Source organism: Silurus meridionalis, chromosome 17, assembly GCF_014805685.1.
Source record: "Silurus meridionalis isolate SWU-2019-XX chromosome 17, ASM1480568v1, whole genome shotgun sequence".
In the NCBI taxonomy this organism is placed as follows: Eukaryota; Metazoa; Chordata; class Actinopteri; order Siluriformes; family Siluridae; genus Silurus; species Silurus meridionalis.
This window is the reverse complement of record NC_060900.1, coordinates 19904866-19929209: the sequence shown is the minus strand read 5'-3', so window position 1 is coordinate 19929209 and position 24344 is coordinate 19904866. Positions and strand designations below refer to the sequence as shown.

General features: G+C 35.7%; 2 protein-coding genes across 2 annotated transcripts; both read left to right on the top strand.

The window, feature by feature from the left end:
* The first annotated feature begins 3453 nt into the window (after positions 1 to 3453).
* On the top strand, positions 3454 to 11416 carry LOC124400256 (CMRF35-like molecule 9). The gene is made up of 8 exons (XM_046871958.1): positions 3454 to 3601; positions 3796 to 4134; positions 4434 to 4532; positions 5028 to 5072; positions 5172 to 5227; positions 6162 to 6302; positions 7065 to 7116; positions 11271 to 11416. The coding sequence occupies exons 1-8, from the start codon at positions 3565 to 3567 to the stop codon at positions 11414 to 11416; spliced, it is 915 nt and encodes a 304-aa protein (XP_046727914.1). The 5' UTR covers positions 3454 to 3564.
* rap1aa (RAP1A, member of RAS oncogene family a) lies at positions 11210 to 24058 on the top strand. The gene is made up of 8 exons (XM_046871241.1): positions 11210 to 11362; positions 18392 to 18479; positions 18683 to 18751; positions 19406 to 19462; positions 19720 to 19860; positions 21441 to 21584; positions 22288 to 22414; positions 23253 to 24058. The coding sequence occupies exons 2-7, from the start codon at positions 18423 to 18425 to the stop codon at positions 22375 to 22377; spliced, it is 558 nt and encodes a 185-aa protein (XP_046727197.1). The 5' UTR covers positions 11210 to 11362; positions 18392 to 18422; the 3' UTR covers positions 22378 to 22414; positions 23253 to 24058.
* The last annotated feature ends 286 nt before the right edge of the window (positions 24059 to 24344 follow it).

Here is a 24344-nt window from a genome sequence, read left to right as displayed (position 1 = left end):
TATTTTGTGTGAGCACTGTTATCTAGCACTGCCCTAATCCTCCTGGGCATGGAATTCACCAGAGCTGCACAGGTTGCCGGGATCCGCTTCCACTCCTCCATAATGACATAACAGAGCTGCTGGATGTTAGACACATGGTGCTTGAGGATGCCCCACAGGTGCTCAATTTGGTTCAGGTCTGGAGCTATACTTGACCATTCCATCCCATAAAGCTTCCTCAGCAAGGCAGATGTCATCTTGGCGGTGTGTTTGTGGTATTTATTATGTTGAAAAACTGCGGTTCCCCACAGTTTCTGAAGGGAGGGCATCATGTTTTGCTTAAGAATGTCACAGTACATGTTGGAATTCATGTTTCCCCCAATGAACCGCAGCTCCCCAGTACCAGCAACACTCATGCAGCCTCAGACCATGATGCTTCCACCACCATGGTTGACTGTTGGCAAGACACAATTTTCTTGGTACCCCTCACCAGGGCATTGCCACACATGCTGGACACCATCTGAGCCAGCATTAGAGAATTGTACTCAAAGCACCGAATTTTAACTGCTCTAAAAAAAGATACACAAATTTGAATGTTAATGTCAAGAAGACAAAAACATGAACATGATGAATAGGACGTGGCTTTGCATGGTTAAACCACGTACAGCTGTTATCACTTAGGGTGTACTCACTTTTGTTGCCAATTATTTTGACAATAATGGCTGTATGTTAAGTTATTTTCAGAGGACAGTAAATCTATAATGCTACACAAGCTGCACATTGACCTTTTAAAATACATCCAAGTTTCATTTCTATAGAATTGTAGCTTGAGAAGATGGTTCAATACTAAAACGGTTGCTGAAATGTGAAGGGTGTACTCACTTTTGTGAGATATTGTATATAGTGTATAGGTGAGGTGCATAATACATAAAGGTAAAATCCATTCTTTTACAAGTTTTTTGTTTCTTTCTTATATACTCTATGTATACTAAAAGATCCTGTGAAAAACTGACACATTCTGCTTCTACACCGTACTTCCGGTGTGAACACAGGTTTATTTTATCATACTGCCAGCTCATATGCAAACACTTGTGCATATGCAAACAGAAAGCACTGACAGAATGAAAGTAATGGAACCAGTATTTACTGACCACCCACTGGAACTAATGTCTCCTAACATCAAAGTAAATGTTCCATGATTACACATTCAGAAACTGGCTAAACGGTGAGACGCTTCACAGTCAAATGGTACATTAACACACCAACATTTTACGTAGGCAAATAATACATAGAGGGCTTCATAATTTGGAACAATCTCAGTTTATTTCAGTCTGTGTGTGATGTGGGTTTCAAAGAGAAGTTTAGGATATACATACTGTAGGAAGATTATGGCCTCTTGCTTTCAGACATGATGTACTCTGCTTTCACATGTATTTAAGGTGTTGTATCTAGGAGGTGTTATTTTGAAATGTGATTGACCAAAAAAGTGTAAACCATATTTAGCATAACTGTTAATATTTTTTACCTATGAACAAATGTACAACTTTGAATGTAAATAATTGTTTAAAATGTAGTTTTTAATTGGGTATTGCAAAATATTGATTTATTTGTGTAAAATAATGTTTATAATAAATTATCTAAATGGCAAAAAGATTTTTTTTTTATTGTGGTTGATGTGGTGTGCACTGCAGTACACAGTTATTCAGCAGTGCCACATATGACTCAAAGCCTTCACTATCCTCCCACTCCTCCCACACAGCAACACCTTTACATCTGAAGTATAAAATGTTGAGAATTAAGTGCCTACAATAATATTTGTAAAGCAAACAAAAGTCCCTTTTAGATTTAACTGGAGTATACCCTCAGTGGGCACTTCAATAGAAACACATGTACCGCTTCCCATTCTTAAATTTATTTAATCATCTGATCATGCTGCAGCAACAACAACCTAATAAATGTATGCAAGACAACATGAAATTCATGCAGGACATAAAATACACGGAATATGGACTGTAAATTACTGAAGCAGCAAAAACTTATAGAAGCAACACTGGATGAAAAGTGTTCATATATAGTGTGTTAGGTAACTGACAAGCCTATGTGAGGGTGGGTGTTGAGTAATCTGTCTACTTTAGGAAAGAAACTGTTTCACAGTCTGATGGTGGTGTCTTGGCTGCTTCTGTAATTTCTGCTAGCTGGCAGACAGCTGAAAAGTCTATAGGATGAGTGTGAAGGGACTGTTGCATTGCTTGTGTTATTGCAGATACTGCAGTTATTGTATAGAGAGGCAATTCTGAGGATCTTGTATACCTTTCCTCACAATCTGTTGTTTGAGATTCACTTACTGTCAGTCAAGAAAAAGGATCAGATACTGAGGTGGGCACAGAGTCACAGAAACTGGACAACTGGACATGTGCTCCTATTTAAATTGGATACACATGCTCCTCTATAAATATAGACAGTACATGCAGACATGATTTTATGAGGAAGTGGTGATGGCTGTGGCAGTGGCAACCAAAAATAAGTGTGGCTTTTACTTTTTTCATGTAATAAAAGGGGTCCATAGCTGGTTTGAAACATGTTGGCTGTAGGTTAATAATTACACATTGTGTAAACTACAAAGACTCTGCAATGTAATTAAATTGAACACTTTATTTTAATGATACTCGGTAATATATGCATACTCATAGTAATAACTAACTTTTCCATACTGTTATCCTTTAAAACCTAATATTTGAATCATTTAAAAAATATATATACAATTTGCCTGCAATCCATTATTGACTGCTAAATGTGCAGAATGCATTTTTTGTATTTTCATTTCAGTGACTTTAGTGCAAGCATCCATTCTATCGCAGATTAAGCTTACTCGATTAATAATGATATATTTCAAAAATTATTATTTGGAGCAACAGTACACACTTTTCATACAACCTCCCCTTTGCTCTCTTCCCTCTTCATCAAATGTCATCTGTTTGATCTTTAAAGATTTGCTGGCTGTCATTGTCAGTATACAGTAAAGGATTCTTCATGCTTGCATAATATAGCAATGTAATGTGTGTTATTAAAGTCTAATTAAAAAGCTTTGAAAATCTCAAATTAATCGTTTAAATTGACTTACTAGGAAATCATTGACTTGTTTCAAGAATGTAATACTTAGATTTCACAGAAAGATGGCAGTCCATTACTAAAAATACCAAATACCAAATACTGTTACTATACTCTATACTTTCAGGTTCATAAAAGACACAAATTATAGAAATTATAGTCTCATTCCATATAATCAGATATATTTAGACATATTTATTACTAATCATAATAAGACATATTTAAATTAATGTCATTTATTATGGACAAACATACTTGATAAAAACTACAAAATATAATATGTTTTCTATTATTGCTCTGGTGTATCGCCTATTTCCTTCCTGTACTGATTACAACACTGCTTCTTCCTCATGCTTATTGGGAGAAGTGATCACTCAGAACTCACTTTCAAGAAAAGACACAACATTATAGAAATGAGATAATAGAAATATATAGTTATATTGAAATATACATACTTGAAAAGTAGTGCAGAAAACAATGCAAACATTTATAAGTACTCTGTCCTGTCTCTCAGGTAATTATGTTTACTTATTCACTTTGTAAAAATCATTCTGTTGTTTTATATGTAGATTTTTTTTTTATTATAGATTGTTTCATTCATATACCTTCCTAAATAATGGCACTTAAAATTGTTATGAAATACATGACACATTTTTGGTGTTTAACAGTTACACTGCGCACAAATGTTCAATATGTCTCTGTTATCAGTTCTGATTTGTGCGACATTGAAGAGCAAAGCTGAAAGTAAATTTACTGGAACAGAAGGAGGCAGTGTGGATATTTTCTGTAAATACTCTGATGGATATCAATATACACCCATGTATTTCTGCCGTGATCCATGCGCTTATTCTGATTTACTAATTAAATGTAAGAAGGCTGATACATTCGTCTCTAAGGGAAGATACAGTGCAATAAACACCGTCTCTGGACGTCGCTTCTCTGTTGCCATAAAAAACCTCACACTACAGGACTCTGGAGTTTATTACTGTGGTGTGGATACATGGGGCTTCGACAAGTTGACTAAAGTAAAGCTGACTGTCAGTAAAGGTAAACATGACTGTAATTTCCTATTAGATTTTTTAAATCATATTTATGGTATGTTGTCCTTTTGTTATGTAATGTAATCATAAGTACAGCATATTAAGTAACAAGCAGTTATTAATGTCAATAAAAAAAGCTGACATTAGAAATATACAAATTATTACTAAAAAAAAAATATTATAAGGCATGCAGCAGGTTAATAAAAAATGTTATGTGAATTTAAGTATATGAAGTAACACTGGCTTAATATTCGATTCATGAATTCATAACTGGGTCTGAACTATGACCTTGATTCTTACACACAGTAGTTCCTGCTGTGTCTACATTTGCTCCAGTGTCTGGGGAGATTCAAATGTCTGAAGTTACAGAGCTACCCATTACTATAACAGTGCTTTCTCCAACAGGTAAAGAACATGAATCTATATCTGTTATGCTCTGAGTACTTGTTAACCAATTAGCGCATCAAAGACAGGCATAGTGGGTTAAAATTAGCATAGTTAGATTGATATTTATATATACAGATTAGATTTTTGTATTGAACATTAATTCGTTTTTAAAGAGAATGTAGAAATGAATTTCTTGTAAAACGTGTAGAATTGTATTTTTAAACTATTAGAACTTATATGAACAAGCATTATTCACAACTGAGGCCCAAGATTCTTCAAACCACACAGTAACATTTTTATATTTTATATAACAAAATAATCTTTTACTGCAGTAGTGATCAAAGTGTGTTCCTTGGGGGGAAAAAAAATACGATTAAAAAAATATATATTTTCACAAATGATAGCCATCAGAAACAACTTTTACCCACTTCACTTCTGATTCTTTTCTAATAGGAAAGCTGTTTGTTGCTTGTGCTGGGATGCTGGGCCTCATGCTATGTTGTGTTTTTACAGCTCTTGTGGTTCTCTACATCAAAACATCCTATACAGGCACCACATGTACAGTAACTGTGAAAAATACTTCATATGAAATGTTTTTATCTTTAACATATTCTCAGGATTTACTTCTGATTTTGAATTTTTCTTCTTGCAATTTAGCTTGCTGTTTACAGCATACTCCTGAAACCCAAATTCCACATTCACAATCCAATCAGGTATGTTATAATGAGTACTTTTCCAGAACCAACACTTATAAGATGTATATAGAGAAAAAAACAGCATATCAGTTTGTTCCTGAATCTTGTTTCTGTTTACTCTTTGGGAACATGATTTTTTCAACAGGGTGAATCTACAAACTGAACAAGCTGTCTTTCTGGAATAGCATTTACATTCTATAACTAATATTTCTAATATTATGAATATAATCAAAAAGTAATAATATACACTATTTGCACATTGTGCTTGTCATATTCCTTAAGAAGAATTGTCTCATTTTTGCTGCTAAACCAGCCTCCATCCTAAAGGTTTTCACTAGATTTTGTAATGTGGCTGTGGAAGTTTTTGTCCATGCAGCCACAGGAACATTAGTGAGGTCAGACACTGGTGCAGTCGATGTTTTACTTCATTCCAAATGTGTTCAGTGTGGCCGATGTCATTTAAACTTTGACAAACCAGGACTTTATAATTTTTGCACATGAACATTATTACAACATGGCCCTTAGTTCCAGGGAAGGTAAATCTTAAAACAACAGCATACAAAGACATACTTGACAATTTTGTATTTTCAACTCTTTGGCAACAGTATCAAAGGCAATGATCAGGTCCCCACTATTTTTTGGCTATATAGTGTGTGACTGCCTCACAGGTTTAGGGTGTATGATTTGATTATGACATTGGGTTACTTTTAGGGTTTCTAAACTTCTCCTTCAATTGGGCTGTAGCAATTATAATAATTTATAATCTAATAATAATCACACTGTTCTGTAGATTTCTAAATAATTATTTAAAAAATGATTGTTATATTAAATTTTAGGGTTAAATTTAAGAATAACACATTTGCTCATATCTGCTTAATGAAACATAATTTTTTAAACCCTGTCTGTAATGAAGTTAAGTGATTGCTAATTCTTTTACACTCTTTTTATTAAGGAGGACCTTTGGCATGTGAATAATGAGATGTTGGATGTGTATAGTTCAGCTGGTCTAGATATTGGGGATGATCCTTCTGCCCCATGCAGCACCTTCCAGCACACTGCCCCAGCAGATAATGACTGCAACCCATACTCTCTTGTAGGTCCTTACTGAAAAGAGTTACAGCATGCTATATATTTGCGAGGTGCATAATATACAAAGGTAAAAACTTTTATTTTGTGCTTTTCAAGAAAATAAGCACATTTATGTGGACATCGTTTTGTTTGAGCTGTAGCTGATTACTGTTATATTAACTGTTCCATATACTTTGGACATTTGATAACTTCAACTAGATCGAATTACACTAAATGAATATTCAGAATGAATATCACTCAGATAAAGAGTCTGGTTCATCTAATATCATCTCAAGCAGTTTTTTGACACTTCTGAATCTGGTTTGCTAATTAGGAATAAAACTTATAGGGACTAATTAATAAATGTAAATTTTATATTTTTAATCTATCTGATTGTGTAATGCTGCTTTGAGACTAAGTAGACGGTGAAATTCACTATATTAATAAAATTAATGATTAATTATATATGTTATAGGCAGATTAAAAGAAACCTAAGCTTTATAAAACATCCTGCAACCAGGTGACACAAAGGTTTCCTCACAGTACTTCTGGTATGACTGTAGCCTTATTTTATTATCCAGAATTGCATTTCTTATGCAAACACGTCCATTTCTTGTATAAGAAAACTGAATACACACTCAGCTAAAATCAAGAGCATTGTCTTAACTGGTCGCCCACTGGTGTTAATGTTTCTGACTAGCTAACACTAGTATTCTATGGTTAAATCAGCAGAAAGTGTCTGTATTATGAACATTCTTCTTCTTTTTCTTTCGGCTGCTCCCATTAGGGGTCGCCACAGCGGATTATTCGTCTCCATACCACCCTGTCCTCTACATCTGCCTCTTTCACACCAACTACCTGCATGTCTTCCCTCACCATATCCATGAACCTCCTCCTTGGTCTTCCTCTTTTCCTCCTTCCTGGTGGCTCCATCCTCAGCATTCTCCTACCAATATAACCCATGTCCCTCCTCTGCACATGTCCAAACCATCTCAATCTCCCCTCTCTCACCTTGTCACCAAAACGTCCAACATGCGCTGTCCCTTTAATAAACTCATTTCTAATGTGTCTGTATTATAAACATTAAAAATCATATTTAAAAAGTACATATAAATGTGTCATACACAATGGTATAGAAAATATTCTGTAAATAATTTATTTACAAAATTGTACATTTAACTTTTGGATTATTAATTAACTAATATTTTCACATTACGGCTGTTTAAGTGATGATTGGTGGTTAAAAAAGCATATCCATGAAAAGAGTTCTAAATACGTTCAAAATTCTGAATCCAAACTGTAAAACCAAAAAAATAAATAAAAAAATATATTTGTGTGTTTGGCAGAGAATAACATATGTAAGTTAACAGGTGCTTTAATAAAATCACTAGAAAGAAGAATAATGAATTGTTACTACAAACATTGTGGTGAATACCTGCTGTTAATGCTATGATACTTGTCTATAAATAGCTGTTACTACTTGGAACACATTATGTTTACAAATCAGTAATTTGTAACTTATAGATATCTATTTATCTGACATCAAATTATTAAAGAGAATCACATTTATAAGTTAATTCAATACATATATCTTCTTTACAATTAAGGTTTAACATTAAATGAGTTCTGCATGATTATGGTTAGATGTTGTCACTAATTAAATGGAACAGTCTTTGACTTAAATGTCAACTATCATATATAACCAGTTGATTCTAGGTCAGCATTCTTACCCTTAAATGCTTGGCAGGTTATATAAACTGAATTTGTATTATTTAAATGATATCCTCATTGCAATTGTACACATTTATTTAAATGTAAAGGATAATTCATTGGCTGGACTATAATGATAAAGTACAGCATATAGTATACACATATACATATACACACAGAGAGAGAGAGAGAGAGAGAGAGAGAGAGAGAGAGAGAGAGAGAGAGAGAGAGATGTTTCCTGCTCTTTCACCACACCTGTTTCCTCAGCTATATTTGAACAAAGCGTACTCATGAACTATTTCTGGGAAATCCTGAGGTCTAACTTGGGTCAAATCCTAGCACTGTCTTCTTCAGAAGATCCTGATTTTGTAATGACAATTTATAGCAATGTGTAGAATGGTCACAGACAAGAAAAAGTGGAACTGGTAGCTCAAGGCTTTTACGTGGAATAAGAGGCCTGTAAAAATAAGTTTACAATTTTAGAAAATGAGAAGAGTGCCTGCAGAAACTGAACTAGTGTAGTGCATATGCCTGTGTGCAATGTGTGCTATTCAAACTGCTCTATATGTCAAAATCTAAGTGTAAATGATGGGATTATTGTTGCCATTTATATTATTGGTTGTATTTTTTTATATAAGAAATGTTGTTTGCTGTTTAGAATTTAGAACATACAGGTCACAGATTTATATATATATATATATATATATATATATATATATATATATATATATACTTTTAAATTTTGTTTTGTACTAAAGCACTCCTTCTAATAAACCACCAGCTCTTTCTTTTTTTTGTGCTTTGAGTCATTAATTAGGTTCTAATATTTATATGGACATTTTTGGTGGTCTAGTGGTTAGGATGCAGCGCTCTCAACGCTGCCGCCCGGGTTTGATCCCAGGTCAGGGAACCAACCCCAGCCATTAGGGTTGCACAAGCCTTAGTGCCGGTCCCAAGCCCGGATAAATGGGGAGGGTTGCGTTAGGAAGGGCATCCAGTGTAAAAACGTGCCAAATCAAACCTGCGGATGGTCCGCTGTGGCAACCCCTAACGGGAGAAGCTGAAAGAAAGTATAGTACATCTGTAGAGCTTTTGGGAGGTCAGGCACTAATGTTGGACTAGAAGGCCTGGCTTGCAATTTTTTTTCCAGTTCATCTTACAGGTGTTTGATAGGTTTCAGGTCGGCGCCCTGTGTGGTCCAGACAAGTTCTTCCACAAAAAACTCAAGTATAGACAATTGTATTATTTTATTTATTTTATGTAGCACCTATACAGTAGGTGCTACATAAGACAACATAGATTAGCAAAGCGTCACACAAGACACAGGGCTACACAAAACTAGCTGGGGCACGCACAGTGACACTGCAGCACTAATCAGTACAGAAGATTTGTGTTTGGGCAAATGGATTTGTTCTTATAATAATTAATATTGTACACATAAACACTGCATTGTTTTAAACAATTAACATAATTCAGGCTTCAGGTTTTCCATGCATTTTTGTTAATTTTTACCATGCATTATGGTTAACCTGTGGATTTGAAATTAAGGCAAATTGTGTGTTTTTGTGCAAATTCTAAAAGAAAGAAAACACAAAATATAAATGGTTTATGGAAAAGATTTACAACCAATCTGAACTGTTTTGACTGACCTTTCCTTACCTTTCTTGAAAAATACATCTTGGAATTGGCCTTGTAAGTATATCTGCAAATAATACATGTATTCTCCACTGACAGCCATTGTGGAATGAAAAATACAAAAGCTATTCAATGCACACTAATATATTTCCGCTTGTGCTGTTTGCTACAGATGCTGTTTGAGAGCTCTGACTAGTGTGCTCTCTAACCGTCCAATCTAAGAACGTGAAAAAGCTGATGTGATTAGACACCCTCTAGAGGGCCCTGCATTCAGCAACTCACAATCTGATTTGTTAAAGCTACATCTTCAAGCAATGTGGATTGTAAGCTACAGGACATTCAAATGTGTTGATTCTAAATGTGTTGTTTCCATCTGGCAACATGTGATGTCTGAAATCTGATTGGATAGAAACCCAATCCTAAACTAAATTGAAAGGAAAGCCATTAAATTAAGAGAATAAATCAGAGATGGCAAAAGTACATACATCCTTCACTCATGTGGAAGAAAAGATGCTCATGTTTTAAAAGACTTTGGTTAAAGTTGAAGTACTGACTACACTTTTTCACTCAAGTTAAAGTAAAGAAGTTTGGTCTCTGACATGTAGCCATTACTACTACCTGTTTTAGTGTCACGCTGGTAACTGGACCTCACATCATATTGATATATTAATACAAAAGAATTTCAAATTTTGTTATCTAATGAATGTATCCTGGATGAACAACCACACTATAGAACACAAGCAGAGCAAAGATGATGATGATGATCAGGTGATCAGTAATGTCTCTGTTCTCAGTTATAATTTCATTGCTGACTCCCTCTGTCTCATCCACGTTAGCTATACTTCTTGTTGCCTTCTGCCTTGCTTGTTGTGGTAGGTTGAAAAGCCACGCAATGACAAGAAATAGGTTGATGGGCTGATAATGGCACGCAATGAGAAAAGAAAAATTTATCATGTCACTAAATAGATAAAAACTAAAGTAACGAACCTGGTTTGTGTAACAAATGTAGAGTGAAAGTAAAAAGTTGTCCAAAAAATAAATAGTTAAGTAAAATACTGATACCAGAAAACTGTACTTAAGTACAGTAGCCAAGTATTTGTACTTCATTACTTCCTATCTCAGGAATAATTTGATACATAATTGGGACAGAAATAAATTAAAATATAAATCAGTGATTCTGAGAGTTTAGCCCAGCAGGGAAGGCTTGCTAGCCCTGATGACCTGCCACTACTTTTGTCCATATAGTGTATAAAGTTTGTTATTAAACAACGAATTTGTGGTGATACATACCCAGGTCTGGCAACATAATATTAAGTATGTATTAAATAAATAGTACATATTAATATTTAAAGGCCTCAGAATGAAAAATCCAGGTAACAGATCCCTAAGCTTCACCTTTTCTAGCCACATAGTGCTGTTTTCTATGGATGCACACTACACCATAACAGATGTAGATATAGATATACATACATATCAACATATTTGGGGTTTTATGGTGGACTTTATTTGTGTACCTAATGTATATGAACCAATTGATACAAGTGACCTAGAAGCCAGTGAGGTCAGATGGATGCATACACTGTTAACAAGATCCACGCGTGCCTTCAACACTGGTGTGCAGCGCCGCGTGCGCCGTTGCCCTTTTAAGGACGCGGTGGGGAGCAGGCGAATGACGTTTGCAGGCGCGAGCGCGGAGTCGCGGCTCTGAGCGCCAGGCGGAGCGGCGAGCAACGACGCACGGTGAGTCCCGCTGCTGAACTTTCTCTCTCCGTCAAACTTCCTTCTAATGTCTGAGTGCGGCCCGGGACACCGCTATACACCGAGCAACGACCACGGGAACCGCGTTTCAATTGAACACGAACAGCTTTAACAACTCCAAAACGACAATAAAGGGGGGAATACCGTGTTACTGAGGAGAAGCTATTGAGCTAACGTAGCTACGCTAGTCCCGTATTACCTCAGCCCAATGTTTGGTTAGCTAGCGCTAGTCCGGGGTTAGCAGGGCTAAAGCTGGAAGAGTAGCGCTCGCTCAAACATGGCGGCTGAAGACGAGATGCCGCTACACGTTTAGCTCCAACTTTCGGTGCGGAGGTCATGTTTTGTGGTTGAAAATTGTTACCGCGAGTTCACAGCTGAAAAAAGTCCCGCTTGCCGAGTTCCCAAGCCGCCTTCGGGTGTGTTCTCGGGCGGAGTTAGCTAGCCAGTCGGTATATAGATGTTACCAGGGAGTTCGTCGTTAGCCAGGCAGCTAACACTAGCAAAAAACTTAAGCATTCAACTTTAAGCATTTTTGTCTACATATAATAAGTTTGTAATAGTTTAAAAGTACTTTTAGATTAGTTATTGTGCCACTTCTGAAATTGTGGTAAGAGCGCTTTTAAGCATGGTTTTCGGTTATATGGACGGGACATGTCCTGGTTTAGCCCTGTTAGTTAAAGCAGACAGTTCATCTTATGCCAGTTATTTACATAGGAACTTTTCGTATTATATTTTGTTACTATATACTGAGTGATTCACACACACACACACACACACACGCATAACTCTGTTCTATATACACTGGAGTTTGTCATGAGTTTCACTAACCCTAGCAGTGATGCCCTGATGGGCGTTTCTCCCTGTGTCTAAATAATCTCTCACGTTGTTAATATGATTATCATCACTATTAGTGGCTATTCTTTGTGCATTTTTGCGACTGATCTCTGTATAATATTTACCACTGGGAGAACATAAGCAGGATATTATTTAATGACGTTGGAAACAAGACTTTCAAAGATAGTAGTGTGATTGTTCTTGTTTATAGTCCTGCATTGTTTTAGTTGGACCATCATTTCCACACTGCAATAGTATACACGTTTTTTATTTTCATTTGCAAAGGGAAGTTGGAGAAATCATGACTTAAAAAGATGTATTTGGTTGCTTATTAATATGTATAGTAACTATTGTGTAATGTATGAATGCTTACAAAATTTTGAGAAGTAAAACTGCCATTCTGTCCGAGTTGTAAAAATAAGAGTTACTAAGAAGACACGTGAATAGTAGGAATGGCCATTAGTGTGTGTGGTTGGTTTTTGTTTGTTTGTTTTGGTTTGTTTGTTGATTTATTTATTTATTAGTCTGGCTTAACCATCACCTTTAGTACATGTTAAAGAATAATAGTGTAGAGTTTGCCAAAACATGCCCAGTTTAGTTTTTTTTTTTTTTGATCTGCATTAAATTGAAGCACATTTGTGTTTATAAAAGAGTTTCAGAATGACAATTCATTAAAATTTGAAAACAAATGGTCGAAAATAATGACTTACAAAGTGTAAAGAGCATCTGAACTTTTGTTGATTGCCATCACTTTAAATTAAATGCCTCTACAAGTATATTGATGCATTTTCAAAAGGTTTTCTTTATATAGTTGTATTGTTTTTAGGTCTTGATTCATGTCACACACTTCTAGTCATGCATAAAAGACTAATCATGGGTGGTGACTGTCATGTTGCTAAATATATTTTGACTTTCCAAGCAAAGATTAACTAAGGATCTAGACTAAATTGTGAAGCCATTGAAGATTTGCAAACTATTAATTGGTATTTATTTTAGATTTAATCAAAAATAAATGTGTGTGTAGCTGTAGTCTCTTATTTTCATCTTAACATTACATGTTTCATGTTGTGGATGCTGAATGACTGAATGTCTAATGCTGCTTGTGTATTTATTGGACTGTATCTGCTTAGTATTGTGTATATACCAGGAAGCCTCTTGAGTGCTTAGCAACCTCTCACAGTAGCATTTCATAATGTTTACTGGTTACACAGGCAGCTGAACAGATGATCCTGACAGTGAACTCTCTGATTCACTAACACTTCAACAGTTCATCACAGGTTTGTAATATGATGCAACCAGGTTTATTATAGGCCTAGCTGATGATTTCTACTAGCAAAGCAGCACAACATTGTGACAAGAGAATTATTAAGATAATAGACATTTTCAGAGTGTTCGGCATTGACCATCATTACAGTGGTCCTGGTTTAGGTGTTTGTGGATGTCTTGATTGAAAGTTCCCGAGACTCGTTTGAACCAAGAAAGTCCACACCAAATTCTACCTGTTTAAATTGAATGATTTTCATTTTCATATAAGATTGCTATGTGTTTTTTGAACATCCCATTCCACATTTAGACCCCATTTGCTGTTATAACCAGCACTCTTCTGGGAACATGCTCTGCTGGAGTTTAGAGTGTAGTTATGGAGATTTGTGCTTATTCAGCTGCAAGGGTGTTAGTAAAGTCAGGTCTTGGTGTAGGGTCTGGAGGACAGTTTCAATTCATCCCAAAGATGTTCACTATTGTTGAGGTCAGAGCTGTGTAGCAGGCCACACAAGATCTTCTCTACCTTCATGAGCTTACATTGTACACAGGAGTTTTTAATGTTACCGCATCTAAAGGCATCATGTACAGTTGTGTGCACAACTTCAAAGTTGGTGGAACCACACACACGGCTCAAAAAGTTTCTACATTTTTGTCCATATACTGATATAACGTTATCAGGTTTGTTGCAGTTTATTGCTTGCCTTATGAGTCATCCGTGTTATATAAAGAGTTATTATTTTACAGTTATTACATATGCAGTGTTTGTGACCTGTTAAATGGACCTTACTTACTAGCGAGGGGCCATATTCACTTTTGTTTTCCCAGGAGTTAAATGTTTATGGGTATGAGGTATTCTTAATTGTTTCTAAAATGCAGTGTTTAAATTGATACTTCATTTTAAACAGTGTTTGAGAGTGGTGTTAACTCTGTTGCTGCAGATTATATGGTGTTTTTAGTGGTTATAATTGCCAGAGAGATATGTGGGAAATAAATAGAGGATGGTTTAAGAAAGTATATTATTGGCCAATTTATATGGTAGATCTATAATAATGTAAGTCTTCATTGTTTTGAAGTAATGACTATGATGCTAATTAAAATTCCACAATCTATGATTCAAGAATAAGTTTGAGTTCAAAAGGACTTTCTCAAGTTGACCAGTCAATAGCTGCCTTTTCTGTATTGCCCAGGGTTTTTCTTTTGTGAAATGATTCTCTTTAAACCTGTTAAGGACATGTCAGAAAATATTTACATGTTTAAACACGTGTGACCAATCTGCAACAATTGGACTGGTTTTAGAGGTCAGAGATCATGGTTTGATTTGAATCTAGGTGCTCGCTTCATATAATCCATATAGAGGTGACTTTTGGTTTGCTGTCTTGGTTTGTAAAATACCACAAATAAAGCAATGAGACTTTCATTTAGCCTTGTCCATCTCTAGTATCAGGCATTATCTTGAATCATGGTTTATTATGTACAGACAGAAATAATTTTCATAGCCATGTATGGGTGCATTCATGGTTCTTTTTATTTTAGTAATGGTTATAGAATCTCTATTGATTTTGATTGTAAACCAGTCATGATTCTTATTTCATGAAGAATTGTAATGATTTAACGTGTTCTTTCTGTAGAAACTTGGTCCATGTGGCTTTGTGTATTTGAGATTGAAGGGATTACCATTGGCATTTTTAGAGCTGATTACAACAGACAGCTTGGATTTGCCTCTCCATTGCCATGCTGCACACTATTGACAAAAATAGGAATGTGAGATATTACTGCACAAGCACCTGCTTCTTCTGAAAAACGATCTGTCACATTATAACGTGTCTTAGTCAGCATTTAGCCTGCATTCATGTGAGTATAATTCAGGTGATTAAGATAATGTCAATGCCACAGTTTATCAAAATATTGCTGTTAATTATCAAAGTATTTTGCCAGATATGATCTATGTGAAATTAGATTATGGTCAGGTGTGCACTGAAAACATGTTGATTTTTGCTTTACATTTTGTATTGTTTTACCACTGTTTTCCTTAGAAAGAGTGAGTTAGAAGAAAAAAGTGAAACACAATAAATATTTCACATTTCTGAAAACAGATTGCTGGACTACTGGGTGAATGCAGGTGTGAAACAGTAATCTTTTGTTTGGGTTTTTTTTAGGCCATGTGAGAATGTTTCTGTAGGTGGTGAGCTATTTGCCGTGGGCTTACAGATATGAATGAGCGTGACTTTATATATGGAAGTATGTTTTGACACATTTATTATTGAATAGAGGTCTTTTAAAAATGTAAGTTTTTAGAAAAGTTATTACTTTTACTAATTATTTCTAATAAGAGTAAATTATACGTATTAATTGTCCTAATTGGCAGTGTACACAGTTTTCAGATTCACTTGCTGCTCATGATCAAACATGCATACATACATACAGAGTACGACATGCAGTAAAATGCTTTGTACAACTGTCCAACATGAAAGTGTTAAAAGGAATAGAATTAGGGATATAAAAAAATAAGGTAGATAAAGAAAAAGTATAAACTATAGAAAATATATGTATATACATGAATAAGTATGGCAGATATTGGAAGTACAAATTAAATTGATTAAGTGATTGTTCTCAAAGTGTCCATGTACAGTATGGTGTGATATAAAGTGGCACTGTGCTGTTTAAGTCCAGAGTTATTGTCATAGTGCAGAAATGAGTGGTAATGGGGAGAGAGGTCCAGTACTAGATCCTGGGTGTTTCCTGGTTTGATCTGTCTTTTCCTGTAACCTGTGTAATTTGAGGTATCCTGCATACATCCCGTGAGCAGTTGAAGTGGTGGGCGTGTGTGTGTGTGTGTGTGTGTGTGTGTGTGTGTGTGTGTGTGTGTGTGTGTGTGTGTGTGTGTTTGAGTTTCAGTGCACACTTCCCAGGCTGCTGTATAGGGTGTGTTCAGCCTGCCAACTCAAAACATCAATAGTTTGAATAGGCGAGGATCATGGTGGTGTATAGCAATATGGATGCTTCCTGTTATTTATGGTCTACTAAAGTTAGTCTTCCCCAACTGAGAAAAATTTAAAGTTGTATTATTTTTTGGGAGCCAAAAACATTTTCCATCTGCTTTCTCTAATAGTTTGCCGGTTTGTTTAAGTGTGTGTGTGTGTGTGTGTGTGTGTGTGTGTGTGTGTGTGTGAGTGAGAGAGAGAGAGAGAGAGAGAAAAAAGCAGCATAAGGGTTGTTTGTAACTACTTTAGACTTTTATCAGTAGAGCAAAAGAGCGATTAGCCTCCAAGTTGCTGGTCTGCTATGTGGCTGCCAGCTATCAAACACCCACTTTATCTAGGTGGCTGCCTTTAACACAGAACTGCTGCTAACACAGACATGTACAGAACTGCTGACTGTTTCACACATTTACCATCTATAATCACTCATAACTAATCCACAGCGCCACAAGAGCTAGAATTGTAACAGCCGAGATCTTGCCATCTACAAGGCAATAATGTATTGCAGTAGTAGTGCAGTTCAGCCTTTTCCCCCATGGCAAATGTACACTGTTGTCTATGACCTTTATTTATGCGTATACTGCTACTTTGACGATATTAATTTCTGTTTAATTCTTTATCTTGTATGGACGTGTACACGGGGTGCATTTTGTTTTACACAGATTGACATTAGTACAAGTGCTTATTTGTTCACTGGTGAAAGAGGACAATGCTTGCTTCGTGCCACTCTGCCATCTCACTCCCATGCAGGGGCGTGCATTAGCAATGCTAATGAGGTGTGTGCGGTTGGCACTACTAGCCTGAACATAATGAGCAGTATCCCTAGAACACCTTTATTTATTTAGATTTCATTTCATGCCAAAATGCATTTGCTGTTAGGTTGTATCTCACAGGCCTGTGTAACACATTGATTTAAATTGTTGTTCATTCTCAATCAACTGCATTATTAGCCATTTACAAGACTCTGTGCTGAATTGTTGAGCATGTGACTCATGTAACTGCTGCTTTTGTTGCTAAGTGAATATAAAAGATTTAAGTCAAAGCTCTCACTATGATCTTTTTATTTTTTATATTTTTTAATCAGGGTGCTTTCATTACATTACCTGCTAGGCTACAAATGACTTGAACAAGCCATTTAACAAGAAAGTAGTGGAGTGTAGTAAATGAGAATGCCATTAAATGATTTTGAGAGAGCAATAGAGAGTAGGTTTGGAGTCCTTATATGGTTTGTTCAGCATGAAATGGAGCAAGGGGGATAAACCCTGACAGTGAGAGTAAGCAAGCAACTGAGTGGTTTTAAATTTGTCACTAAACCATTCCTGTTATCTGTCTTGTTATTGCTAAGGAGTTTTTTGGAAAACACAAAATAAGGCACTGAACTAGAAGAGCATTTTAGCTTGGTGTACTCTCATGTGCTGAGAGAACCTTTTTTTTATTTTAATTTTAGCACTATCATAATGTAAGGAGTAAAAAGGTTTACATGTATGACCATTTTGCTGGCAGGCCAATGAAAATAAATGTCGCTGAGCAAAAGAAGTATAAAAAAAAAAACAAAAGAGGGAATCAATTTTTAGTTCTGTACTTTAACCATTCTGGAGAAGGAAATTCATTGAGAAAGAGAGAAGGGTAGGAATTGAAATAAGTTTGAAACCTGCTGACTCAGTATGTCTTCTGCAACCAGGACTGAAATCATCAGACCTTCCTTTTTGATCACTTCCTCTCACGTCTGACCTCTTTCTGCAGTCCAGTCTTCATTTCACTCGATCATCCAAATCTACTCTACTTTGTAAAAAATTTTTAGTTTTCTTTTTTGCTTTGAAAATTCTGTATCAAATGTATGATTGTATCACCATAAGGCATTGTGTGGAAATAGTCACACTAAACACAAATAAGTACTGGATTTCTAAACTCACTGGGCTGTTGTTTTTGTTGGCAGGCTGTAGAGGTGTGTGCTGAGTGACCCCAGCATGCGTGAATATAAGCTTGTGGTCTTGGGCTCTGGAGGTGTGGGAAAATCTGCACTGGTAAGAGACAAACTGTGTCAAGTCATATATTACAGGCTCTTTGCAGGTTTATTAAATTAATCATGAAATGTCCAAGGATGTTAGATCAGATCACTGTTCATTGGTGCATAAAACTAATTTTTACTGATTTTCAGTTTATAGCTGCAACCATTCTGTGGAGTTGCTTTATAGTGTTCATTTCTGCTTTTTATTTTTCTTTATAGACTGTGCAGTTTGTTCAGGGAATATTTGTGGAAAAATATGACCCCACAATAGAAGACTCCTATAGGAAGGTAAGACAAGGTTTCAAAAATGTATAAATTTTACTTGAATATGGTATTGCATCCACTTACTCATGCAAAAATAAAAGTTTTGAAACAACATAAAATAGTAACCTAAAGATCTACCTTTAAGACTACAACTATGTGATCTCAAGCAATAGTATATGTTCCTCAAGCCATTACATTTGTGGAATTGGGGGAAAAAGATTTCAATGAAATCTTTGCAAGTAACTTGGCAACAGCTCAAAAACAATAAGGTTCGGATTGTTGGTGGCATAAATGAAGACCCCTCTGTCAAGGGATCTGCATTTTATGATATTAAAAAATAAAATAAAATGCAGATCCCTTGACAGAGGGGTCTTCATTTATGCCATATGTTAATCGACATGGACTTCCTTTGTCTCTCAATGTCGATTAACATATGTGCATATGTGTTGCACAAAGCCTTTTCTTTTGGGGAAATTATTTTTTTGCTTTTTATTTATATGTTTAGCTACACTATTGTTCTTGATTGATTGGGGGCAGTGTTAAAAAGTACCATATCTGAGTAGTCTAATATCAATTGCCTGTGAGTTTGCATGACCAAATTAAAATATTTAGAGATATTTGTAATGTTAAGAGTGATTTTTGCATTTATACATATACTGGTTCTCTCTCTCCCTCTAGCAAGTAGAAGTGGATGGGCAGCAATGTATGCTAGAAATCCTCGACACAGCAGGCACAGTAAGTGTAGTGTTAACGTGCATATTTTGACAGTAAAACCTAAGACCAGTGTGATCACTTTATCCTGATTAATATTGCATGCTAGATTATCAATGATCACTAGACAATTTTGGGACATGTTCATTTTTTTTTTTATTCTTTTACTTAATTCACTTGGGCTGAGCTTGTTAAACTCTACGTTGTTAAACTCTATGTTAACTACGTATGAATACTACTGTTGTGTTTGAGGTTCTTTGTTGCATTTGTATGTGTTATAGGAACAGTTTACGGCAATGAGGGATCTGTATATGAAGAACGGACAGGGCTTTGCTCTGGTCTACTCCATCACAGCACAGTCCACCTTTAATGATCTTCAAGACCTGAGAGAACAGATCTTAAGAGTCAAAGACACAGAGGATGTGAGCATTTTAACTTCAATTTGTTTTATATTGTATTCTTTAGTATATATTTTTTAACCATACTTGAATTTGAAGCTAAGGTTTGGTTTGAGAGAACCAGAATTTATAAATATCCACCTCATTTAAAAATAAGCATTTTGAACCCCGCGGCTTAAACAACGAAGCGGCTAATTTATGGATTTTTCCTGGGTTTTTCCCGTTTTCACAAACTTCAAGCCAAAAAACTGAACCCCATAACATTAGACCAATGAAATTTCCGAACGGAAATGAAAAACTCACCTCACCTGTGTTTTGAGCTGCATGGCATCGGGAGAGAAAACTTTCACCGGTGTTGATTTTTAAACGCACGACGATGCCAAAAGATATACTCCCGAGAGAAATACAGTGGTACCTTGACCTACGAGTTTAATTTCGTTCCATGGACGAGGTCGTATCTCAATTTGTTCGCACATCAAATCAGTTTTCCATATTTAAAATACTTAAAATGGCATTAATCCGTTCCAGAGGCGATAAGCGGAGGAGGAGGAAAAACTCGTGTTTTACTATCACTCCTGTACACTACGTATACCTAAACTTTATAATTTTTACTTTTTCTTCTTTGCTTATCTTAATTTTCGTCACAAACTTCGCTTTCTGGCTTCGCCATCTAGCAGCGGCGTCTCGAGCTCGTACCTCGGAAAACTCGTACATTAATGCGCTTGTAGGTCGAGGTACCACTGTAGTTGTGAAAGAAAGGAGAAAGACAATGAACAATGACTTACTTGGTCGGCTACTGTTTAGATACAAGCCGTTGTAGCACGTTGAGTCAGGGTTAAGGGAGAGCTCACTAAAACTCCAGTTGCAAATGAAATCATATAAGCACAGACAGGTTTCCAAAACGTGTACTTTTTTATTTTTCTTGGCAACAGCGTTATGGGTTAGTCAAAGAAACTTAGAAAATAATCAGAAAATAATGAGCACATAATCCTCAGTCTCACACGCGCGCACACGCAGTAATACCGTAGGAATGCAGTGACGTGCTGTTCCCAAAATGCCGCTCTGCTCTTAAAGTAGCCACAACATATTTCATCCGTTACACCGTGTAACAGATGTAAGTTGTGTAAAGTTCAATATTTTCATTGTAGGCGGCTTATACACAGGTGTGGCTTATTTATGTTAAAAATAAAAATATTTGTAAAATTCAGTGGGTGCAGGTTATATAAGGGTGCGCTTTATAGTCCGGAAATTACGCTACCCTTTGTTTGCTTACCCATATAATTATTGGTAATTTAGTAAGTAAAAACATGTTAGCATTTTGTCATTTTATTTGTACCTACGACTGATTGAATTAAAAACAATTTATTTATAAATGCAGTTATGGTCTTGTATGTGGAATGTGTGTACTAGTTCACTAGTGTGTGAGCGCAAATATTTTTTCATGCCAGTTTTGTATTTACAAAATTTTGAACTTCATATATATGAAATTTTGAGAGCAAAACTGAAGGTGTAAACATTTATTAAATGTATCAAATTTATTAAAAGCAGGAAGTTTTTAAATCAATTGTCAAGCCAGTGGTTTACTTATCTGTCTCTCTGACTAGGTGCCAATGATTCTGGTGGGGAACAAATGTGATTTGGAGGATGAGAGAGTTGTTGGGAAGGAGCAAGGCCAAAATCTTGCTCGCCAGTGGAGTAACTGTGCCTTCCTAGAATCCTCAGCCAAATCAAAGATCAACGTCAATGAGGTGGGTCTGCTATACTTTCTACATTGTCAGTAGATTCCTTTCATGTTTTATGTTAGCGGTCGACTGGTATGGGTTTTTAACAGAGATAATTAAACTACATGAATCCATTTGTAATGATCGCGGCAGGTGTAAACGCTGCTTGCATTATATATTTGCTATACATTATATTATACTTTCTGTTTGGGTGCACAATACAGATTACTGCCACCTGCTGATATGAGAGAGTTATGTTCAGTCTCGCTTACTCAGACCGTACACGCACTGCTTGGTGTGTCGGATGCGCCTGCCTAGTAATCGGCCTAATTTGCAGCGCAATCGACTGATGACGATTAATTCGAAAACGCCAAAGATCGGCCCGATTACTCTCCCGCCGTATCAATCGGTTGAATTCTATTTGATGTTCAAGTGCACTTTTCAAATCCAACAGTATTTGTAAACTGAAATTTCAATTAAATGTCCCAATTTATGGCTTGTGCAGTTAAAGCTGATTCCAGTGAGAATCTTTATTATTATTTAAACATTGTTTATTGAAGATAATTTGTGTCAGAATGATGAACCTGCAATGTAGCTGTGGTGGCTTGTGTTTTTTGTGTGGGTGTGTGAGGTGTGGCATTATTTTAAAATGAATACTTGTATAGGAACTGTGTAAACTACTGTTGATCTATTTATAAGTAACATTTTCTGTGTGTATGTTTTTTGTCAGATTTTCTATGACCTGGTTAGACAGATTAATAGAAAAACGCCGGTGGAAAAGAAGAAAGCCAAAAAGAAGTCAAATTGCACACTGCTCTAAAATGCACATACCCTCCCCAGCAGCAGTTCTGAGCCAGGTAACAATTGAACTTTTTTATTATTTTTATTATTTTTTATTTAACATAAATAATTATTAGCAAGATAAGTAACACTATTATTTGCACACAGCTACCACTATGCTCGTAAACCTGCCATTATTTTGTGGTTTCAAAAGTGATATATGGTATGGTATAGTATGTAACAACTAGTTAACCACAAACATATCAGTTCAAAGAAATTATGTCATGGGGTAGGTTTCTGAATTATGAATGAGTATTTCAACTTGCTTGCTAAATAGTGTGCACGCACACACACACACACACACACACACACACACACACATACACGGGTTTGGGTCTCCCAGCTGAAGTGAAGAGAAACTTGCTACCACATCCTGACATCCTACACAATTGTGTGGCTCATACTTTGTTGTAACCGTTTGGGCAGGAACCATATATTGCTGGGAAAGACATTTTGTCCATATTGTTTATATGACAAACCAACCATTATTTTATGCTTCAACTGAAAGTTTGTATCGGAAAGCCCTCTGCAGAGATGGTACAATTTTGTCATTTTATTCATTTTAAAGAATGCCTGGTTAGCATTTCCAGTAACACCAAGGGAGTGTTTGTAAATTTTTACATTCAGTAAGGCTATAGAGCTATAGAGCTCCATCACCTCCTGCTGGTATGAACAGATACAAGAACTTACTATGCCTTGCATTTAGCTAAATTTGTTTGTGCAGTGACAAACTGAATCTCTTATGTGAAATTGAGCAAAATATGCATGGCCTAATGTATTAAACTAAAATTATGGTTGATTTTGTGTAATGGAAAATTGTCACATTGGTTTGTTTTTTGTATGTTTGTTTCCCAGAATGCTGAGATGAAGACCTGTTGCCCTACTGGCCAGCATTCCAGCCCCATTCAATAATTATTGGAAACAATGTTGGCAAAGGCAGAACATAAAAACTCACCCCTCGGCTTACAGAAAGGAGTGAAAAGAATTTTATCTTCTCACATTTTCAACATTTCTGCTTTTCCTTCCCAAACTTACCTTTTCTCCCCCTTACCCCCTAACCCCCAACCCCCAGATATGATGCATTGTAAAACAGAAAAGAATTGTCTTTCCTGAGCTCTTACAGTTTTTTGCATTTGCCATTTTTTGAAGAAGGACTCTAAGAACCAGACTTTTGTGGATTCATTTGGGGGAAGTGGGCAACATGCTTTTCATTAATACCTTTTAGAAGCATGACCACATTTAAAAACAATCATATTAATGTTTGCAAAAGATTAATCATGCTCATATACTAGACTTTGTTGTTTTATCACTATCTTTATGACCAAGCCCAGTCTTCTTGCTAATATGCACTCCAGAACTACATCTGGTGCAGTTTATGCTTCTCCCTATTCAAATGGACCAGCTCATCATAAAGTAATATAGTAGAACTGTTTTCATATTTCCCATAATTTATGATAAATTCTGTTTTTTGCATAGAGAGGTTTTGGAAAATGGTTCTTTTATTTAGAGATGGGCAGAAATAACAAATGGGTTTCTTTGTCTTATGCTGAAAAATATATTGTACTAAAACCAACTCTAATATCTTTGTGTTGTTCTGTCATGCTCAAAGTGGTAATTTTTCAGCTTTTATGAACGATTAAATTTTAGTACATTTTCATTAAGTTTTCAGTCTTTTGTATTTTCTTTAAGTTTTTCCCCAAAAACTTTGATCTTAATGATCTGTTTTGTGCCTGTAATGGAGAAGAATGAAAATGTCTTTGTTGACTTCTCCATTTATAACCAATAACTGGTTAGTTTTGTAAAAGAACCAAATAGCCATACAGAAGAAAGTATATTTTCACAGATGTTTAATTTGACTCTTTCCTTCTGTTTTCTTCAATGTTTTCATCGTGATTTTTTTTTTAAGTTTATTAATTTTTTTTTGCCTTAATCATTTATGCTATTATG